The sequence below is a fragment of the Drosophila kikkawai genome, chromosome 2R, assembly GCF_030179895.1.
Source record: "Drosophila kikkawai strain 14028-0561.14 chromosome 2R, DkikHiC1v2, whole genome shotgun sequence".
In the NCBI taxonomy this organism is placed as follows: domain Eukaryota; kingdom Metazoa; phylum Arthropoda; class Insecta; order Diptera; family Drosophilidae; genus Drosophila; species Drosophila kikkawai.
The window spans coordinates 14,463,696-14,481,933 of NC_091729.1; the positions used below are offsets into that span (position 1 = coordinate 14,463,696).

General features: G+C 49.6%; 6 protein-coding genes across 8 annotated transcripts; 2 read left to right on the forward strand and 4 right to left on the reverse strand.

The window, feature by feature from the left end:
• The first annotated feature begins 1,509 nt into the window (after positions 1-1,509).
• Positions 1,510-5,041, forward strand: Shark (SH2 ankyrin repeat kinase). Its single transcript, XM_017177760.3, has 5 exons — positions 1,510-1,674; positions 1,784-2,280; positions 2,340-2,864; positions 2,925-4,170; positions 4,235-5,041. Exons 1-5 carry the CDS (start codon positions 1,596-1,598, stop codon positions 4,726-4,728), a joined length of 2,841 nt encoding a protein of 946 aa, XP_017033249.1. The 5' UTR covers positions 1,510-1,595; the 3' UTR covers positions 4,729-5,041.
• Positions 5,042-5,055: 14 nt separating this feature from the next.
• Lipt1 (Lipoyltransferase 1) lies at positions 5,056-6,713 on the reverse strand. The gene is made up of 3 exons (XM_017177765.3): positions 6,138-6,713; positions 5,516-5,977; positions 5,056-5,458 (listed from the first exon to the last, which is right to left on the reverse strand). Exons 1-3 carry the CDS (start codon positions 6,711-6,713, stop codon positions 5,288-5,290), a joined length of 1,209 nt encoding a protein of 402 aa, XP_017033254.1. The 3' UTR covers positions 5,056-5,287.
• Positions 6,714-6,995: 282 nt separating this feature from the next.
• LOC108082418 (uncharacterized) lies at positions 6,996-7,488 on the reverse strand. The gene has a single exon (XM_017177769.3). The coding sequence runs from the start codon at positions 7,182-7,184 to the stop codon at positions 6,996-6,998; it is 189 nt and encodes a 62-aa protein (XP_017033258.1). The 5' UTR covers positions 7,185-7,488.
• Positions 7,489-7,897: 409 nt separating this feature from the next.
• Positions 7,898-8,481, reverse strand: LOC108082417 (uncharacterized). Of its 2 annotated transcripts, none has more exons than XM_017177767.3 (2): positions 8,234-8,481; positions 7,898-8,152 (listed from the first exon to the last, which is right to left on the reverse strand). In XM_017177767.3, the coding sequence occupies exons 1-2, from the start codon at positions 8,369-8,371 to the stop codon at positions 8,042-8,044; spliced, it is 249 nt and encodes an 82-aa protein (XP_017033256.1). In that variant the 5' UTR covers positions 8,372-8,481; the 3' UTR covers positions 7,898-8,041. The 2 variants fall into 2 exon arrangements, with proteins under 2 accessions (XP_017033256.1, XP_017033257.1); XM_017177768.3 differs by having other exon boundaries at positions 8,264-8,478.
• Positions 8,482-8,499: 18 nt separating this feature from the next.
• On the forward strand, positions 8,500-10,521 carry caly (ubiquitin carboxyl-terminal hydrolase calypso). Of its 2 annotated transcripts, none has more exons than XM_017177762.3 (3): positions 8,500-8,657; positions 8,813-9,066; positions 9,126-10,521. In XM_017177762.3, exons 2-3 carry the CDS (start codon positions 8,871-8,873, stop codon positions 10,355-10,357), a joined length of 1,428 nt encoding a protein of 475 aa, XP_017033251.1. In that variant the 5' UTR covers positions 8,500-8,657; positions 8,813-8,870; the 3' UTR covers positions 10,358-10,521. The 2 variants fall into 2 exon arrangements, with proteins under 2 accessions (XP_017033251.1, XP_017033250.1); XM_017177761.3 differs by having other exon boundaries at positions 8,501-8,657; positions 8,795-9,066.
• Positions 10,522-11,111: 590 nt separating this feature from the next.
• On the reverse strand, positions 11,112-18,221 carry clu (clustered mitochondria protein homolog). Its single transcript, XM_017177759.3, has 7 exons — positions 17,674-18,221; positions 14,709-15,825; positions 12,340-14,620; positions 12,152-12,277; positions 11,875-12,090; positions 11,606-11,817; positions 11,112-11,538 (listed from the first exon to the last, which is right to left on the reverse strand). The coding sequence occupies exons 1-7, from the start codon at positions 17,861-17,863 to the stop codon at positions 11,343-11,345; spliced, it is 4,338 nt and encodes a 1,445-aa protein (XP_017033248.1). The 5' UTR covers positions 17,864-18,221; the 3' UTR covers positions 11,112-11,342.
• Between the last annotated feature and the right edge of the window lie 17 nt (positions 18,222-18,238).

Genomic DNA, 18,238 nt, shown 5'->3' on the forward strand with positions numbered 1-18,238 from the left:
TGCGCATCACTGACAGTTAGAGAGATGCCATTTTGTCCCAATAATGCAAAATAGCTAGATGAGCATCACTGACAGTTAGTGAGAAATAAATGCAAATAATGCAAAATAGGTAGTTGAGCATCACTGGCAGTTAGAGAGATGCCATTTTGTCCCAAAATTGCAAAATAGCCAGATGAGCATCACTGATGCAGATGAGCATCACTGATGCAAGTGAGCAAAACTTTTCATTCAAATTGGCCGCTTTCCAAACTGGGGTAACAGGCGAACAGAAACCAGCAGCAAGCAACTGAAAACTGGTATAAACTGTTATAAAAACTTTTGAGCAAAAAATAATAATTGGTATAAACTGTTATATTTCATTTTATGCATTTATACCTATTTGTTGCCGACAACAACAGCTTACCTTTTTACAACAACATCCCTACAGCAGACCATCCAAATTTCCGAAAATTTCCATGCAATTTGCCTGCTTCTCAAATTGGGGTAACAGGCGAACAGAAACCAGCAGCAAGCAACTGAAAACTGGTATAAACTGTTATAAAAAGTCCAAGTTTCGAACCTTATGGGAGCAAGCGACTGTCAGCGGAGACTCAAACCTGGCTTCTTCCCCAAAATACAACTCTGTGTTGTCTGCTCTCTTCTTTTCTGGACACTTGCTATCCCTCTCTGAGCTGCCTGCCCAGAGTTGCATTTTGGGAAAACAGCCGTTACTTTCGCTTGCTCCTAAATGGTTCGAAACTTGGACTTTTTATAACAGTTTTCAGTTGCTTGCTGCTGGTTTCTGTTCGCCTGGTACCCCAATTTGAGAAACGGCCAAATTGCATAGAAATTGTTGAAAATTTTAATGGGCTGCTGTAATTATTTTTAATTTCTCTAGCTTCAGTTGCGACTTAAATTATTATTTATTTCCCCCGTTAATTAAAAATTTTAATATTTAAGAAAATAAAAAATATTTAATTTAAATATTTATTTATTTATTTAATATATAATTGGTATAAACTATATAACTGATATAAACATTTATATTTTATTTTATGCATTTATACCCTTTTACCGCCGGCACAACCATTTGATTGCAACAACAACCCCATTACAACAACCTTCCTACAGCACCAATCCAAATTTTCGACAAATTTTCGGCTGTTGGTGCTGATCAAGAATATATATTCTTTATAGGGTCGGAAACGTCTCCTTCACTGCGTTGCAAACTTCTGACTGAAATTATAATACCCTGCAAGGGTATAAAAATGTTTATAGACTAGCAAAAATGTCTAGCTTTCTTTCCACACTTTGCTTTGCCTGCAATGTTTAAGCAAGTTTATATTTAACTATGACTCAGTGCATAGGCGAACTTTAATCTAGTTTAACTAAAGCAATAAAGATCCACAATAAACATTTAAAAAAAATCCCCTTAGATCGTCAGCTGTAAATCTATGGGACTGCCAACTCGATGTTGCTATTGCTGCAGCCCTGGGACTGCCCACCGGACGGTGATCAGTGCCACAAGAGCCAACGGCCACACTGCACGCGCAGTAAACCCAAAAGATATCTCGGAATTAACAAATAGTCGAGAATTTCAAACAAATGGGCCAACAATGAGTCGCGATTCTGATCCTATGAAGTGGTACCACGGCAGCCTGTCCCGCGAGGCAGCCGACGATCTGCTCAAGCAAGGCAAGTATTGGGGATTAGGTGCTGTTTTCGCAGCATATCCCCTCTATGTGGGCGTGGTGGAGGGAGCGAGGCCTAATGAATTGTAATTGCTTGTGGCAATAATCAACAGGTTACGAGGACGGAACGTTCCTGGTCCGGGAGAGCAGCACGGCGGCTGGTGACTTTGTGCTGAGCCTACTGTGCCAGGAGGAGGTGTGCCACTACCAGGTGCGGCGACACGGCGGGGAGGATGCCTTCTTCTCCATCGACGACAAGGTGCAGACAAAGATTCTGCATGGCCTGGACACACTGGTCGACTACTACCAACAGGCGGCCAATGGGCTGCCCACCAAGCTGACAGTGCCTTTAATACGAGACCCGCCACCGCACAACACCCGCAGCCATGGAGTGACCAATCTGCTGCACCGTGCCACCGCCAAGAACGAGAGCAAGGTGGTCTTCGAGCTGCTCAAGTGTGGCTACCGCAACTTTGACGCCAAGAACCAGGATGGCCAGACGGCTTTGCATTTGGCGGCCCTCTACTCGGACGAGGACATCCTGAAGCACCTGCTCAATGCCAAGGTCCAAGTCAATAGCTCCGACTCCTTTGGCTGCCAGCCCCTGCACGTGAGTCATCCTCTACTCAAGTCTGTGAGTACGTTTGTTATAATCTCATTCCCCTTTAGTACGCAGCTCGCTCTAAGCCGGCCAGCTTTATACGCACCCTTATCGCCGCTCAGGCCAATGTCCAGGGCAGGAATATAGAAAACGGCTATGTGCCGCTGCATGAGGCAGCCAAGCACGGCAACCTGGAGGCTGTACAGGAGCTGCTATTAGCCGAGGCTCCGCCGCTGCCAAGGACTAGCTCGGGTGAATTCCCCTTTGATCTGGCCAAGGAGGCGGGTCAAACTTCTGTGGAAGAGTTCCTAATGAACTACAAGCTTCCACCGGCAAGTACCACCAGGGAGCAGTGGTACCACGGCACCCTGACCCGAGACGAGGCCGTTGCCATACTCAAAAAGCATGCCCAGGAGCTGCTGGCGAGCCAACCCCAACTGGACACCTCTGGATGCTTTTTGGTTCGCTACTCTGAGTCACCGGCGGCCTCCGGATTGGTTCTAACCCTGCTCAGCAGCGACCAAATGGTCAAGAACTTTCGTATCTCGCAGGCAGATCTCTACCAGAACGGTGTCAAATTGCAGTCTGGAGGGGTGAGTAATAGAGGTGGAGAAACATCGATGGAAGCTAATGAATACTCCTCTCCTTTGCAGTCCAAGTTTCTGTACATCGATGACGGTCCCTATTGGCCCAGCCTGGAGCATTTGATATCGCACTTTATGCGCTTCTCCTACGGACTGCCAGTGAGCCTCAAGTTTCCCGTGCCGCCGCAGCCCAAGCCGGAGGTGCCCTCGTTTGCCACCATACCACGCTCCTCGGTGAAGCCAAGAACCACACCGCCAGCAACGCCACCAACGCCCGTGTCTCCCCACGCCCATTCCCCCCATCATCATGGTCATCCGCATGTGCCCGCCCTGACCATAGCTAAAAAGAAGCAGAAGGAGAACAGCAGCTCCATGTTCAACACCCTGCGCCTGACCAGCCCCAAGAAGGCGCTCTTCGACATGAACAGCCTGCGCAAGAGCAAGTCCAAGGGCAAGCGTAGCGAATCCGAGAGCAGCGTGAGTGGATCTCTGGCCAGGACGGAGCAAGAGCTGCAGGCAGCTGCTCCCATGCTGAAAAGCCTATCATTTTCCACGGAATTCTCCACTTTCAATGCGGACGGCGGCCTGGTAGTGGCTCCGGCCAGCGGGGAGCTGTACAACGTGCCCAGGAACAACACACCCATCGAGATGGACCTGCCGCCCATTGCCCAAAAGACTGAAGCCGAAGTTGAGTATTTCACCAAGAGCGATGTCGCCATTGAGCGTGAGCGCGCTGTCCAGAGTGGTGGCGTCAATGGGTATCAGCCCACAGTGGACGTACTCTCGGTTTGGGATCAGCAGATGATCAAGCCTCCAGCTGCAGCGCGGCTTAACTCGCTCATTTCCACAGGCTCCACGGAGAGTGAGATGGCCAGTTATCTGCAGAGAAAGTGCAGTGGTACCCCGACCACGCCCACATCCAGCGCCTTGGAGGCGGCCAAGCTGAGGTTCTTCATAGAACCAGAGAATCTGGTCTTGGAGAGCGAGATTGGCCACGGCGAGTTTGGATCCGTGCACAGCGGTTGGCTGATGAGGAAGAGCGCTGCTTCTGGCGAGGAGACACGTGTGGAAGTGGCCATAAAGATGCTCAGCGACGAGCACAGCAACAAGCAGGAGTTTCTGCGCGAGGCCTCCGTGATGATGCGGCTGGAGCACAAGTGCATTGTTCGTCTGATAGGAATCTCCAAGGGCGAGATGCTGATGATGGTGCAAGAGTTGGCTCCACTGGGCTCAATGCTGCAGTATATCCTGGATCATGGTGCCGAGATCAGCGCCAATTCGGAGCTTAAAGTCTGGGCATCCCAGGTGGCGTGTGGTGAGTGCAGAGAGGAGAAGATGTAACTAGAGATTTTGTAATTCTTAGAACCTTTTACGAACAGGCATGCACTATCTGGAATCTCAGCATTTTGTGCACCGGGACTTGGCCGCCAGGAACATACTGCTGACCGCCCGGCAGCAGGCCAAGATCAGTGACTTTGGCATGTCACGATCACTGAGGCCCGGCAGCACCGAGTACCAATTCACCCAAGGCGGCCGCTGGCCCATCCGCTGGTATGCCCCGGAGAGCTTTAACCTGGGCATCTTCTCGCACGCCAGCGATGTGTGGTCTTTTGGCGTGACCATTTGGGAGATGTTTGCGCTTGGAGCTCCGCCATACGGGGAAATATCCAATGTGGATGCCATTAAGCTGGTGGACAGTGGCGAGCGACTGCCGCAGCCGAGTCTGTGTCCAGCCTACATCTATGCGGTGATGCAGAGCTGCTGGAAGGAGCGGCCGAAAGACCGGCCCACCTTTGCGTATCTCATGGAGTTCTTTGCCCGCGATCCAGATTACCAGAACCTGCCGGAATTGGTGCAAACGGTTCACATCTAAGCTTGTTCCCTGTCCGTTTCCCCCGAGTGCAATTATCACGTTTAGAATGGCTCTATTCTATTCCGATTTGTGTCGTATTAAAGGGACTCGCAGATCACACTTGTTATGTATACCCCGTGTCCTAGTATTCAGCGAGTCCCTCCAAACATTTTTATAGTCTGTAATCTACATTATATATACATATACAAATTTGTGTCAAAAGATAGCCAAGAATTGTGCCTTAAATCGAGTTTACTTTGTATTCATGTTTACAAATCCGTTTTGTTTTTATTATTGGTTAATCGAAATAAAAATCAGTCTCTTTTTTAAACGATCCTCGCTCTTCGCTCGTGTTTGTAAAATGTAAAAATGTTTCAACATTTTATTGCAGTTCTTTTTATACAAAACGGGTTAACAAAAGTATATATGGTTGTTGTTTAATACGCTTAAATACTATATTAGTAATATGGTTTCTTGGAAGGAAGGACTACGTCTATGTTAGCAAAACTACATAAGGGATATATATTTTCTTTCTTTTTTTTTTTGTAAGCTTTTCTTTGAGCTAACACAACAGTAATAATCAAGCCGTGCCATTAATGGCCTGCTTCACATTCGAAGCGTTGACGAGCTTCAAGGCGCCCAGGATTCCATTGAGGTTCTCCTCGTTGTAGGGCTTGCCCTGGAGGGGAGTCACCACCGGTACAAGCTGCTCGCTTTGCGGCAACTGCAAGCCAATCTCCTTCATCAGTCCCTAGAAGCCGAAGACATTAATTATATAATTTAAGCAAGATTAAGTCCAAGAACTTACGCCCTCCACTTCCACGCTCAGTTTTAGCTTCATGTCCTCGCCATGACCCTTCACCTCCAGATCCTTCTCCACCGTGAAGCTGGGCGTCTTGCCAATGACCCAATCCCAGGAGCTATAGTTGGCGCGCAGCTCCTCAATGCCGGGGAACCACTTCTCGGTGGGATTGATGAGCTGAAAGCCACGCTGCTTCATGGTCTGGGCACTGCCGCCATCCTCCAGAGTGGTGGCGGCCGTTCTTAGATACTCGTAACCGACGGCGGAGCGCAGCTGAGCCACATTCACCGTGCGGTTCACATCCACCAGATTGCGAATAGGCGACGGCACCGAAGCAGTGGCCCGACTTATATAGTTGGCTTTCTCCCGCACCAAAGACTCGCCCAAATGCAGTTTGTTGGCGCTAGCCAGGATGGTGCAGTGGTGGTACGAGTTTGGTTGCCCCAACTTGGCGGCGGTTCCGGAAATCTGTAAACGAGACCAAGGGCAAAACTCGGTTAAACAAAGACCAGATGCGCAGCGGACAGCTGCTATTTTAGTGGACTGACGCCAGCAAGAGGGGTCGCCTGATCCCTGATCACTGATAACAGCCAGTCAATCGCACTTTCCCTCCGTCCCTCCAGCTCACCTTCTTGTTCATCACAACAATGTCGTCGCGCTCATTGATCTCCGCCTTGATGGCCCACTCGCGGAACAAGGCCCTGGTCACGATGTTCAGGTTGTACTTGCGATCGTATCGCTCTCTCGGCGAGAAGAACGTGCAGTTGAGGTTTCCCAGATCGTGGTATACAGCTCCGCCGCCGCTGTTGCGTCGGGCCAGCGTTATGCCGCGCTCCACCAACCGGGAGACATTGGCCTCGGTAAAGGGATTCTGGTGTCGGCCGATTACCACGCACGGATCGTTGGCCCACAGCAGCAGGACATGATGATGGCTAAAGTCAAAGTTCTTGTACAGCCAGTCCTCCAGAGCCAAGTTGGTGAAGACATCGCTAGACTGTGAGATAAACACAGACTTTTTGATCTCCGAATCGGGCACCACGGGCGGCGGCTGCCGTTTGCTTTGGGCCTTCTTTGCCTCCTGCTTGGCAACAGCCGGTGCTGGTGGCTGTCCGCTACCCTCGGTGGAGGCGAGGCGCGTGACCTGGCCGCCGGACGAGAGCAGCAGCCTCAGCTGGCTGGAATTGCGACGCAAGAGCACGCTCATCTCGGATTGCTCTCACAAGGAAGTGAAGGTGTGTGCGTTGGGTCTGTTGCCAGGTGCTGGTGAGCTCCGACGAGAGCGGCGCAATGCACTTGCAAGCGAAACAAGGTCAACGGTGTGTCGGTCGGCAAAAGCTCTTGATGGGACGGGTTTATGGCCAGCTGATGATGTTCTTGCTGTCTGTCTGTGCGCTCTTCTTTAGGTTATGTGTTGTGTGTGGGGTCTACTTATCTTCTACGTTAATCGTTTTGGTTTAGATGGCTTTGGTCGGTCTGGGCGTGGACTTTAGACTGCGGGCTCGCTGATGCGCGTTGTGTTTGCAGCCACGGAGCTGTTCGAGATGAGATATTCGTGCAGGGCGGGCGTCTGGTGCAGCCACTTCCAGGTTTGGTGCAGACCACAGACACGTTTGCGGAGACCCAGACAGTCCTTGTTGACGCAGTTCTCTTGCATACTACGACGAATCACACCCATCCAGGTGGGGGGACGAAGCCGATCCGGTTGGGGGGAGGAGGTGGGCCGCTAGAAACCCTGTGTTCCCGGCCCGATAAACGCCAAAGGGATTTCGCTTTCAGCTGACACGGAAATTTTCCACTCTTTGTTCGCGACGAAGCACGCGGACGGGCGGGGGGTCGATCGCTGGCGGGCGGCGGCGGCGGGGCTGGAGCACAAACAAATAAGCGGAGACGTTCGTTCGCGTGTGGGAAAAGCACGTCCGTTTCACTTGGAGCAAGTAGAAAATTTGAGTTTTTATATTTCGCCTTTGTATGACCAGGGCTGCATTTTAGTAAAAGCTTTTGCGTGCCAGTCGAATCTGGATTTTTAATAGCTGGGTAGTGGGCTTTCGGTAAAATTTAAAGCTGAATTTATTTTTTAAATTTAATTTAATACTTTTCTTTAATTTTTAGAAATAGTTTAAAATTAAAAAAAAGAGGTACGCCTAGCAGAGACCTCAAAATCGTAGAGTCTGGCAGCACCACTGGTCTAGCGTTGCCATGCTTTTCGACGAACGTTTAAGTTTCGTTGACATTCACACAGAATCGGCTAATAATTTTAAATGAAAACATTTATCAGCCTAAAAACAGGAATTAAACTAATCACAAGCGAAAATGGATTATTCACAGTTCCTTATCTGAAGAATATTATCACAGCGAGCTAGGGATTCTTGGATTTAAAATTTCGGCGGCTCGATTTTGTTGTAGTTTAATTCTGTTTTGAATAATTAACACTAAACATGGGTGATATATGATGGTGGGTGGCGATTGCTAATTCAGCAGTGACAATATGAGTTTCAACACAATTTTATTATACAAGCGGGGGACACTAGTTGCTTATTTCGGCGGTCCACCGTTGTTGATGTACTCCGCCTCCTCCGGGTCGATGGGCTTGCGTGCAAAGCGGGCCGGCAATTCGTAATCCTCGATGGCGGGACCGCCAGCCAACTGGATAAATCAGGAATGTAATTAGTTAATTGCACCAAATGAAGGATAATTCGATGTAGTAAATGAACTGAAAGAGTTAACCTTTTTGCCTTCCGCTGGCTTGGAACTTGCCTGCTGGTTTGCGGACTGGGCGCCAGCCGCCGCTCCACCGCCGCCCTTGCGGAATTGGATGAGGGGCACTCGCTTGGCCATATGCACGACGAGAGAGGGTCGAACCATTTCTATAAAGCACAATTTAGTTACGATTCGAGTAAAAGTAAAAGTTACGTCAATAAAACAGCTGATTATAAACCCCCGACAGAGATATTCGCCGGGAAACGTTGACGCTCCGTTGTAGAGGATAAAATTCCCACACGACGCGTTAGGGTAAAATCAAAATTTTTGCAACGGTCACACTCTTAGCTGAAAAAAATTGTTGGAAACTGTTTTTGTTAAAATTAAACATGAATTATGAAAAGTAAGGAACTTTCTGAAGCTCAGGAGCTCTTAAAACGTGCAGAAGAACGTAAGCTCTTATTCGGTTACCTACATTTTCCTCGAAAGTCTGTCTATTCTTTGTTGTAAAAAAAGCAAAGCCATCTTCATAATTACGCTTTATTTTCATTTATACCGGCTCTTTTCCTAACACTTGTATTCTAACAGCTCTAAACTTGCTTATAGCTTAAAGTAAGCACAACTTCTCAGTTTGGATTGGACCTGCTCTTACGAGGGATAGGAAATGAACGTAGCTGGAGGCGGAACTGGGCCCCAAATGGCATCCGCGGCCAGCAATACCGCTAGCAATGTCACCAACAACTCCCTCCTGGCGGCAACATCCGGAGCAACCACCATGCCGATGGCCCAGCTAGCAGACGGCTGGCTGGAGCTGGAGTCCGATCCGGGTCTCTTTACCCTTCTGCTGGAGGATTTTGGCTGTAAAACGTGATACTCCTATCTTTCTTCCAACCAACTAAATAGCTTCCCTCATTGCCAGGTCACGATGTTCAAGTGGAGGAGGTGTATGATCTGCAGAAGCCCATAGAAAGTCCTTATGGCTTTATTTTCCTTTTTCGCTGGATCGAAGAGCGACGGGCCAGGCGCAAGATTGTGGAAACCACCGCAGAGATCTTTGTGAAGGACGAAGAGGCCATTTCCAGTATTTTCTTCGCCCAGCAGGTGGTGCCCAATAGCTGTGCTACTCACGCCCTGCTTTCCGTTCTCCTAAACTGCAATGAAAACAATCTGCAACTGGGCGACACCCTTAGTCGCTTGAAGGCCCACACCAAGGGCATGAGTCCAGAGAACAAGGGTCTGGCCATTGGCAACACTCCGGAACTGGCATGCGCCCACAATTCGCATGCCATGCCGCAGGCCCGGCGCCGCCTGGAGCGGACCGGAGCCGGTGTCTCCAGCTGCCGCTTTACCGGCGAGGCATTTCACTTTGTCAGCTTTGTGCCCATCAACGGACAGCTGTTCGAGCTGGACGGCCTGAAGCCCTATCCTATGAATCATGGCGGATGGGAGGACAACGAGGACTGGACGGATAAATTTCGACGTGTGATGGCAGAGCGCCTGGGAATCGCCACTGGAGAACAGGATATACGCTTTAACCTGATGGCCGTAGTGCCTGACCGGAGAATCGCCATAACTCACAAGCTCAAGATGCTGCGCACCAATCAGGCCATTGTTTCGGGAACCCTACAGAAGCTGCTGAAGGCGGACGAGGCGGGAGAGTCTGGCAACGGCGACTCCCAACGCCCGGACACACCCACCACGCTGCTGGAGCCGAGTGCATTTACTGCCCGGGATCTGCAGTCGCTGCTGAAGAACCTGGACACCGAGATTGCCATTAACGAGCAGCATCTGGCCGACGAGAACGACCGACGACACATGTTCAAGGTGGACGCCAGTCGGCGCACGCACAACTACGACAAGTTCATCTGCACCTTCCTCTCCATGCTGGCACACCAAGGTGTCCTGGGCGAGCTGGTTAGTCAGCATCTACTGCCCTCGAAAAAGGTCAGCGGCCAGGGCGCAGCTAACCGGATAAATAAGCAGAGCAATGTCGCAGCCGCAGGCTCCAATGCTGGCGGAGCGGGTGGAACAACGCCCAAGACGGCGGCCCAGCAGCAGCAAGCGGCGGCGGCGGCGAAAAATGGCAAATCGCCAAACAAAACGCCGGGCAGGAGGCGAAAGGGACGCAACAAGTGCAGGAAACGAAAGTAGACAGCGGCAGGAGCACCCTTTAAGAATATAAAACTGCATTTTTTAGACTTTATGTTCATTCCAGTATTGTTTTACTGTAATATCCCCCACCTATAACCCATTTATCTATAAGTTATCGTTTAAGTTTAGCATATTAAACTGCCACTTTTTCCAAACCACACAAAGTCCACTTTTGGCAGCTTCTTAATTTTTATTTGATCGGCCGATTTCGTCGACCATTTGAATAATAAAAAACCATTTTTTTTCATGATTAAATGTCCTTGCGAGCGAAGGACCCAAAAATGTATGCATTACATGTGTATATAGTATATATTTTGTGATATATATATATGCATATATATCTTTATATGATAGTTGTATAACAAAAACGTAATCATCATTCAATATTTCTTCTTGTTCCAATTGGGGCGCACCTTAACGTTACTATGTGTGTAAAATATGTGGTTGCACTCGTTGTAAAGTTGATTCAACAGAAAACAATGCTTATTACAAACTATAAAAGGCATTTGACGGGCTTGCAAATGGTTAACAAAACATATATCGTATGTGTGTATGAGCTATAGACTATATTCCTCGTCTTGAAACATTGACAGAGCTCTCTGTCGCTGGATTAGGATGATGCTGGGTAGATAGTTTGCCTTGACTAAGTCTAAGTTATATCCTAGAGTGGATATATGTAGATAGGTGCCTTCTAGGTGTATTCCATGCGATGTGTGTGTGTGTGTGTGTCTATGTGAGCAGTACAAGAGCAGCCTTCGAGGAAAAACATAAACAATTATGTTCTTTTATTGCGTTGTTAGTTAGTTGTAGATTTTGCAGTTGCTGGGTCCTTGATGTTGTTGTTGAAAGCCCACCTGCTGCTTGTCCCTAATTTAGCTCAGTCCCAAATATACGACGTAAGACAAGGCAACAGAACAGGCGGCAAACTTTTGTGACTTTTGTTGGGATGATGACTTCAACTTTAACTTTGCCTCTGGAGTGTTGTTCAACTTGAAGCAGCTGCTGGCGCCTCCTCGCCATTCGTTGCTGCCGCTTGCTCCTTCGGAACCTCACCCTCAATATCGCCATTGTTGTTGGCAGCAGCCACAATGGACTTGATGGCATCGTTCACCTCGTTCTCGGCGCTATTGGCCTTGAAATGCTTCTCAATTTCGCTGCGCACCTTGACAATGTCCTTTTGGCTGTATTCAGGGAATGAGAAAGGGTTAAGTCAGCTAGAATATAAGCTAATTTAAATCCTTGCCTCACCTAATCTGCACAAACAGTATGCCATTGATGGTGTTCAGCATGTCCAGCACAGAGCCCATCGAGGGCGGAGTGATGTGAATGGGCGGCAGGTCGGTGGTCAGCTTGCCGTTGGAATAGATGTCGTTCATCTTGCGCTGCAGCAGGACAGCTTGCTGGGTCAGCAGCCTCAGGCACTCGGCCGAGTCCCTAGTCTTTTCGTGCTTCTCGCCCAACTATAAAAAAAAGAAATCATTACCTAAAGCTTCATGGAATGTCAAGGCATACCTCACCTGTGACTTGTAGATGGAGTAGGTCTCCTTCTCGTTGTTCAGCGCCGAGCGGAAGTCGCCCATGCAGGACTGTGTGCGGGCCATCAGGTGATAGCTGACCGCCACGTGCATGGCCTTGTTGCCAAAGTACTTGAGGTTTAGCTTGAGGGCGTGCTCAATAAATCTCAGCGACAGCTCGTACTCTCCCAGGGCATGCAAAATCAAGCTAATGTTGCTCTGCCATAAACAATAAAAGACATCAGTAGGGCAGGAGAAAGCCAGTCAAAGTTAAACTTACATCGATCAGGGCCACCTCCGGGTGATCCTCGCCGCAGATGAGCACCATCAGGTAGCGTGCTCGGTATAGCAGCTTCAGGGACATGCCCACATGTCCGTTGGCAAATGAATAGAGGGATAAATGTGTCTGCAAGGAAAACATTTGTTGAAGATTACTAAACCTCTTGTGGATGTCCGAGTCCTACGTACGTATTCCAAAATGGTTGAGGGATGATCAATGCCGTTTACGCGCTCGCTCATGATCACCGCCCGCTGCTGGATGGCCAGCGCATCCTGGGCATCGCCTAGCAGATAGCTGAGCCTGGCCAGCATTCGCAGACAAGAACCGTTCTCCTGGTGCATCGCCCCAAAGACATTGTTCAGCAGATTGAGGGCCTCGCTAATGAGCTCGTAGCCCTCCTTGAACATGCCTTGCTGGATCTTGGCCTGGCCCGTCGTGTAGAAGTTGTAGGCGTCCGTGGCCCGTGGACTGATGTGTTTCACCACTGGGAACACGTTGACAATGTCATCGGACCCGAAGGTGGGCTTGTGCTTGGACTCGAAGTTGTATTCACGCAGCAGCACCTGGATGCCCACTTTGAGGCAGAAAGCGCGCAGCAGACTGATCCGCAGGATGCCGAACTTGGTCGTTGCACTCTCCATGGAGTCGCAGTCGAGATCCCAGTCCCAGTAGGCTTTGGCCTCGCGCCGTATCTGCTGCCATAGAGAACGGGGCGTCACCAGCGTCCAGTCGGAGGCGGCCGAGGCAGTGGAACTAGTACCAGTCGAGTTGCCATTCTGGTTGCCACCCGCCGGTTGCTGCTGCTGCTGCTGGCCCTTGCCACCCTTCGAGGACTTGTGCTTGTTGTGCTTGCCTCCATTGCCGCGCTTCTTGTGCGCCTCCTCGCTGCTCACGGCAGGATTGACTGGTCCGCTGGTCAGCAGACAGTTGAGGAAGTGGCTGATGGCGGCCGACAGGTGCAGCGGCTCCGTATTCTGCATGTAGGTGTAGTAGATGTGCTTGGTGGCCCGCACGATCAGCTCAAGAATGGCGATCCTGTACAAGTAGTCCATGCGCGGCATCTGGCCAAGTAGCTTGATAACCTTGCCCAAGTAGCGCACATTTATGCCATGACTGTGCAGGGATTCGGTCAGACTTTGACCGTCTATTGGCGCCGAGGCGTGGGCCAGGTGCTCCTTGATGAAGGCGGGTATCTGTTTGACAACTAGGAACTCGGCGGCGTCTTGGACCAGAACTTTTTGCTTGGCCAGCGAGCTGCAGGTGCCCTCCTCGCCGTCCACATGGCGAATGCCGGGCGAGAAGACGTCGGGATTGAAACGGAAGTCGAATTCCTTCTCCTTCAGGGACCCGACTGCTGCGCACGCTCTCTTGACCACCTCGGCGGCCTGCACTTCGTTTGAGGTGGCCACATTGGACTGCGCCTCCCGGATAGCGTTCACCATGGCCTCGGCCGACTTTGTGGCGCCGGCAGTGGGTTGCTCCTTCTTTTCCTCCTCTGCAGCTTCCTCCTCTGGTTTCTCGGCTCCGTTCTCCTTGGCCTTCTTCTCCGCTCCCTCCAAGGCTGGCACTGGCTTCTCCTCGTCGGACTTCTCAGACTGCTTCGTAGCATTCAGCTGCTGCAGGTGCACGGCTGCTATCCGGATGAAGCTTACATACCTGTCCTCGATGAAGGCTTCCAGCAGCTCCTGACGCAGGCAGCAAAGCTTGTGGCGATGCTCGATGGGGAAGCCCATATCGACCAGCTCCTTGCTCAGCTGGACATCCTGCAGCTTCAGGAAGTTCACATCTGGCGGGAAGGTGCGCAACAGATCCAGAATGTAGTGCCGGCCATCGTTGCCGATGATGCCCTTGCACTCTACTGAGGAGCACAGCTCCACGGGCTCGTCCCGCTCGTTGAGTACAGCATGTGGCAGAATTTTTAGGTGCTTGCCCGCCTGTCGCAACAGATCCAAGTACTTGGGATGGCTCAGCACCGTCTTGCCAAAGTCTATGGAGCCGTAGACCACGCTCTGCTCCTGCTCCCGCTCTAGGATGCCGGGTATTATAGACTGGGCTGTGACGCGGTAGCCACGATAATCGATTACCACCGTTCCCAGCGTGTAAAGACCCTCAATGTCCACGGCATTGTAGACACGGACACCATGCAGATCGTATCGTGGGGCCACAAAGGCCGCTGCGTCCCCGCCCAGCTCTTTGTAGTGGTCCCTTACGTCAAAGCCCAGCGAGAAGAATATGTTGTTCCAGATAAACATCTGCATTTTGGAATCTTCGCCGGGATTGATGGCCAACACGTTGCCATCAATGACAGCCATGGCGCCCCTCGTGGCAGCGGTCACGAAGTCACCATGCACCTTGAAGATGGCACGCTCGCGCAGCAAGCGCTCTGGCAGTGTCTTGCGTGGCAGTTCCCGTGTCGTCTGCAGCTCCTCGTTCCAGTCGCGCGTCTGTCCTGGGATGTGCTCCTCGTAGCTGCAATACAAGAGTATGGCAATGGGTCATTAGTAAGAACTAAAACCAAGCTGAAACTTAAAATGAGATCTCCGGAAGAGACACTTACCCCAACTTGGAGCTAAAGGCATCCTCGGCACGAATGGCGTCCACGGTGTGCTCCAGGACGGGCGAGGCCCACTGGTACACCTGATAGGGCGTGGCCACCCGCTCGAAAGCGTGGCGCATGGTGCGACGCTTTTGGATGGTCTGAAAGGCACGGCGGAACGAGGGCGATATGTGGGACAGCAGATCGATCAGCGAGTGGCTGAGGTGACTGGGGTTTTCGGGCTTTGGATTAAAGGTGTCGTCCGTCGACTGGTTGATGTAGAAGCCCTTGGAGCAGGCAGAGATGTGGAAGCGCTTGTCCTCCATTGTGACGACGTACAGATACATGAGGTCGCCGTGCAGCTTGCGGGGACCGGGAGGAGGATTCCAGGCGGAAGTGGTCAGCACCTTAAGGGCCTGAGGCCCCTTGGCGTTCTTTACATTGGGATGCAGTGGCAGCAGTGGTGGCTCGAACACGCCCGGAGTAACATACTCCGGCGGTGTGCAATCTACAGAGTCGGGCCGCGTCTTCTTCTTGTCCAGCAGATCGCCCTGAGTGATCGTGTTTAGGTATGTCAGCGAGTTACAATCGATGCCATTGTACGCATCAGCGGGATCCAGGTTCTTGAGAAGATCCCTCACGTGGCGCACATGGATACGGGCCTCCCGCATCGTGTATGGCTCCTCCACTACCTTGATGGTGGAGCCCTGCTCTAGGTGTTCGATAGTCTTCAGCTCGGCGAAGTGATCCAGGGTCACGTTGTCCAGCTGCAGCGAGAAACAGGTTCGGTGGCAGGTCTCCTCGCGATCCATAAGCAGCTGGTGAATCTCCTGCACCAACTCCATGCTCGATAGCTGCACGAGTAGGTTTTCCGCTCCGGGGCTGCTGATGTTAACCGTGATGCTCACATCATGCAGAGCGTCCAGGTCGATGTCCTCAGTCTCCGCCTGTCCCTCGCCGGATGCTACGGCGCCTTCTGGCTTTTCTTCTCCATTAGTTGCCACATTGGCATTCGAATCGGCGCTCTCTTGACCAGCGTCACCTTCTTCAGTTGCCTTCTCGGCATGCCCATTGCTCAGAGCGGCTTCCACGGTCTCCGCAGTTGGTTCTGGTGGACTTTTGTTTCGGTTCTTCTTGCCTTTTCAGATAAAACAAAGATATGTACATATATTTGTAAGTCAAAGTCGAGATAGGCATTAAAAGCTGTATTGTAAAGGGCGACATTTGCACTGAGATGAATTATTTAAATGTTTTTTCAGAAGAATTCCGTTTCATTACCTAGGTATTTTCTATTTTAGACAGGCTCGTAATAGGGTACACAGGGTATTGTCGTTTTAAGATCGTAAATATGTGCATATGTATCTCTAAGATCTATTTTTTTTGGGTTGAGATTTAAACCACGTTGAATATTGAAGCATACTTTATAGAGACCCGTTTTAATAAATCAATAAATAAATCAGGAAGCGTTTATAACAATGCCGAAAAATCCAATGCAATGGAAAGCATATAAAATGTTATATCATAATTTTTGGGAAACTTAAAGCTTAAAAATGCAATAACTATGCTAAAAATGCATTAATTTTAATTCGGAAAGCAGTTCTATGTTTGTTTTTATTTTATTAATAAATCTGCATACTGTATTTAAAATTTTTAAAATTTAAAAATTTTGCTAATTTTTGAAATTTTAACGATGTAACCCCTTAAAAAATTTTGAAAAATTTACAAAAAAAAATTTTTTTATGACACGCATAAAACGATGCGGCTGTTAATGCTGATCAAGAATATATATGATTTATAGGGCCGGAAATGACTCTTTCTCTGTTTAACTAGCTTCTGACTGAAATTATAATACCCTCAAAGGGGTATTAAAATTTTAATATTTATCAACAGTTTTATGTGATAATTTGTATATGCAGATGATGAAATTGTGCTAAATAAATGTGCGTTTACATAATTCAACCTCATAGAGCTGAGAACAAATCGAAATATAAAAATTCCTGGTATTCCAAACTCCGTTCAACGCGATTTACATAACAATTCCACACCGCATGCTCGCTTACTTCTGCGGGTCACTGTGCCTGCTTGTGTGTGTGTGTTTGTTTGTTTGTGTGTATCTTTGCCGGCAGCTCACGAAACAAAACAGCAGAAAAACAAACAAAAAAAAGCGAGCTGATAAGGCCAAAAGGGGCCGGGTGTTCGTTTATGTGGACTCGGGAGTATGGTCCTAGAACGAAAAATAATCCAATATCTCCTTTCGATCTCTCCTACTGGGAAATTGATTTCACACAGACTTCCTAATTTCAACAGCAACACACGAAATTACAGCAAAGAGAGCGAGAGAAAGATCCCGGCAGAGAGCGGGAGAAAGCAAAAGTGATAAGTGCAATGTACATTGACGGCGAGAGAGAGAGCTCGCGATGGGGAGATAGGAAGAAATTGCTCTCTTTTCGGTGATGCGCCCGCAGCGGATAGAAAACATGATTTACATAATTGTCGAGCAATTCGTGCTAGTGTTTGCGTTTGCTGCATGCAGTTCGGGCCAAGCACGTGTTAATTGTAGGTTAAACGCAACAAGAAATCCTCGGCACCCTGGGGGTTAATGAACACATCGCCGCCGGGTGAACAACATGTGCGTTGCCATGCCAGAGAGCCGCTCACACTCTCGCACACACTTGCTGCTGCACCGCACGCACTCAACTCCAATACACATACACTTGCATTTGCAATTGTAACGCACGCGGTATCAGGGGGCGAGGTTTGGGCGAAACGAGGGGGACGGGGCGGCAATAGATGGCGGGCGCCGCTTTTAAAGCATTATAGGGAGAAAAAATCCATTACGTAATGGGGGAATTGTTATGTGATTGGCGTTTTGCGGCAAATACAATATTTTAGGCAGTCTCCATGGTAGCGGGTGGGGGGTGGAGGGTTATGGGTGGGGTGCTCTGCCAGAGGGAGGAGGGGGGCGTGTCCGGAGAGTTGAACGCACCTTTCTTCTTCGCCGCGGGACCGTCGGCAGCCGTGCCATTGCCATTGACCAAGTTCTGGTTCTGCTGATTGGGATTCTGATTCTTTTTGCCGCCGACCGTATTGTTGTTCTCCTTGGCCTTAGTCGCCGTCGCCGCCGTTGTTGCTGTTGTCGCTGCACTCGGGTTCTTTGCTTCCGTCTCTAGCGCCATGTCGATACCGTCGTTCCTCTCGGTCACCTGCTGCTCCTCTACCACAAACACAACCAACGAACAGAGAACAAGCTTAGCTAACCAGCGGGCACAGAGCTCTAGTTCTAGTTCACGTTTCTTCTGCTTTCTCGGGCCCGTCCGTGTTACACAACTCTAACCGCTCAACGAGTTGGGGATTTGGATTCGATTTCAAGTGTTTTTGGGTAAACTGCGAACGATATTAAATTCTTTCTGACGTTGGCTGACAGATGGGTCTTGGGAAGCTTATTTTCAACACAATAACTATTTTTCGGATATATATTCGGCCGATCCGATCCGCTATAAAATAACGCGTTATGTTGTGTTGACGGCTGAGAGTATGGCCTACGGCTGAAA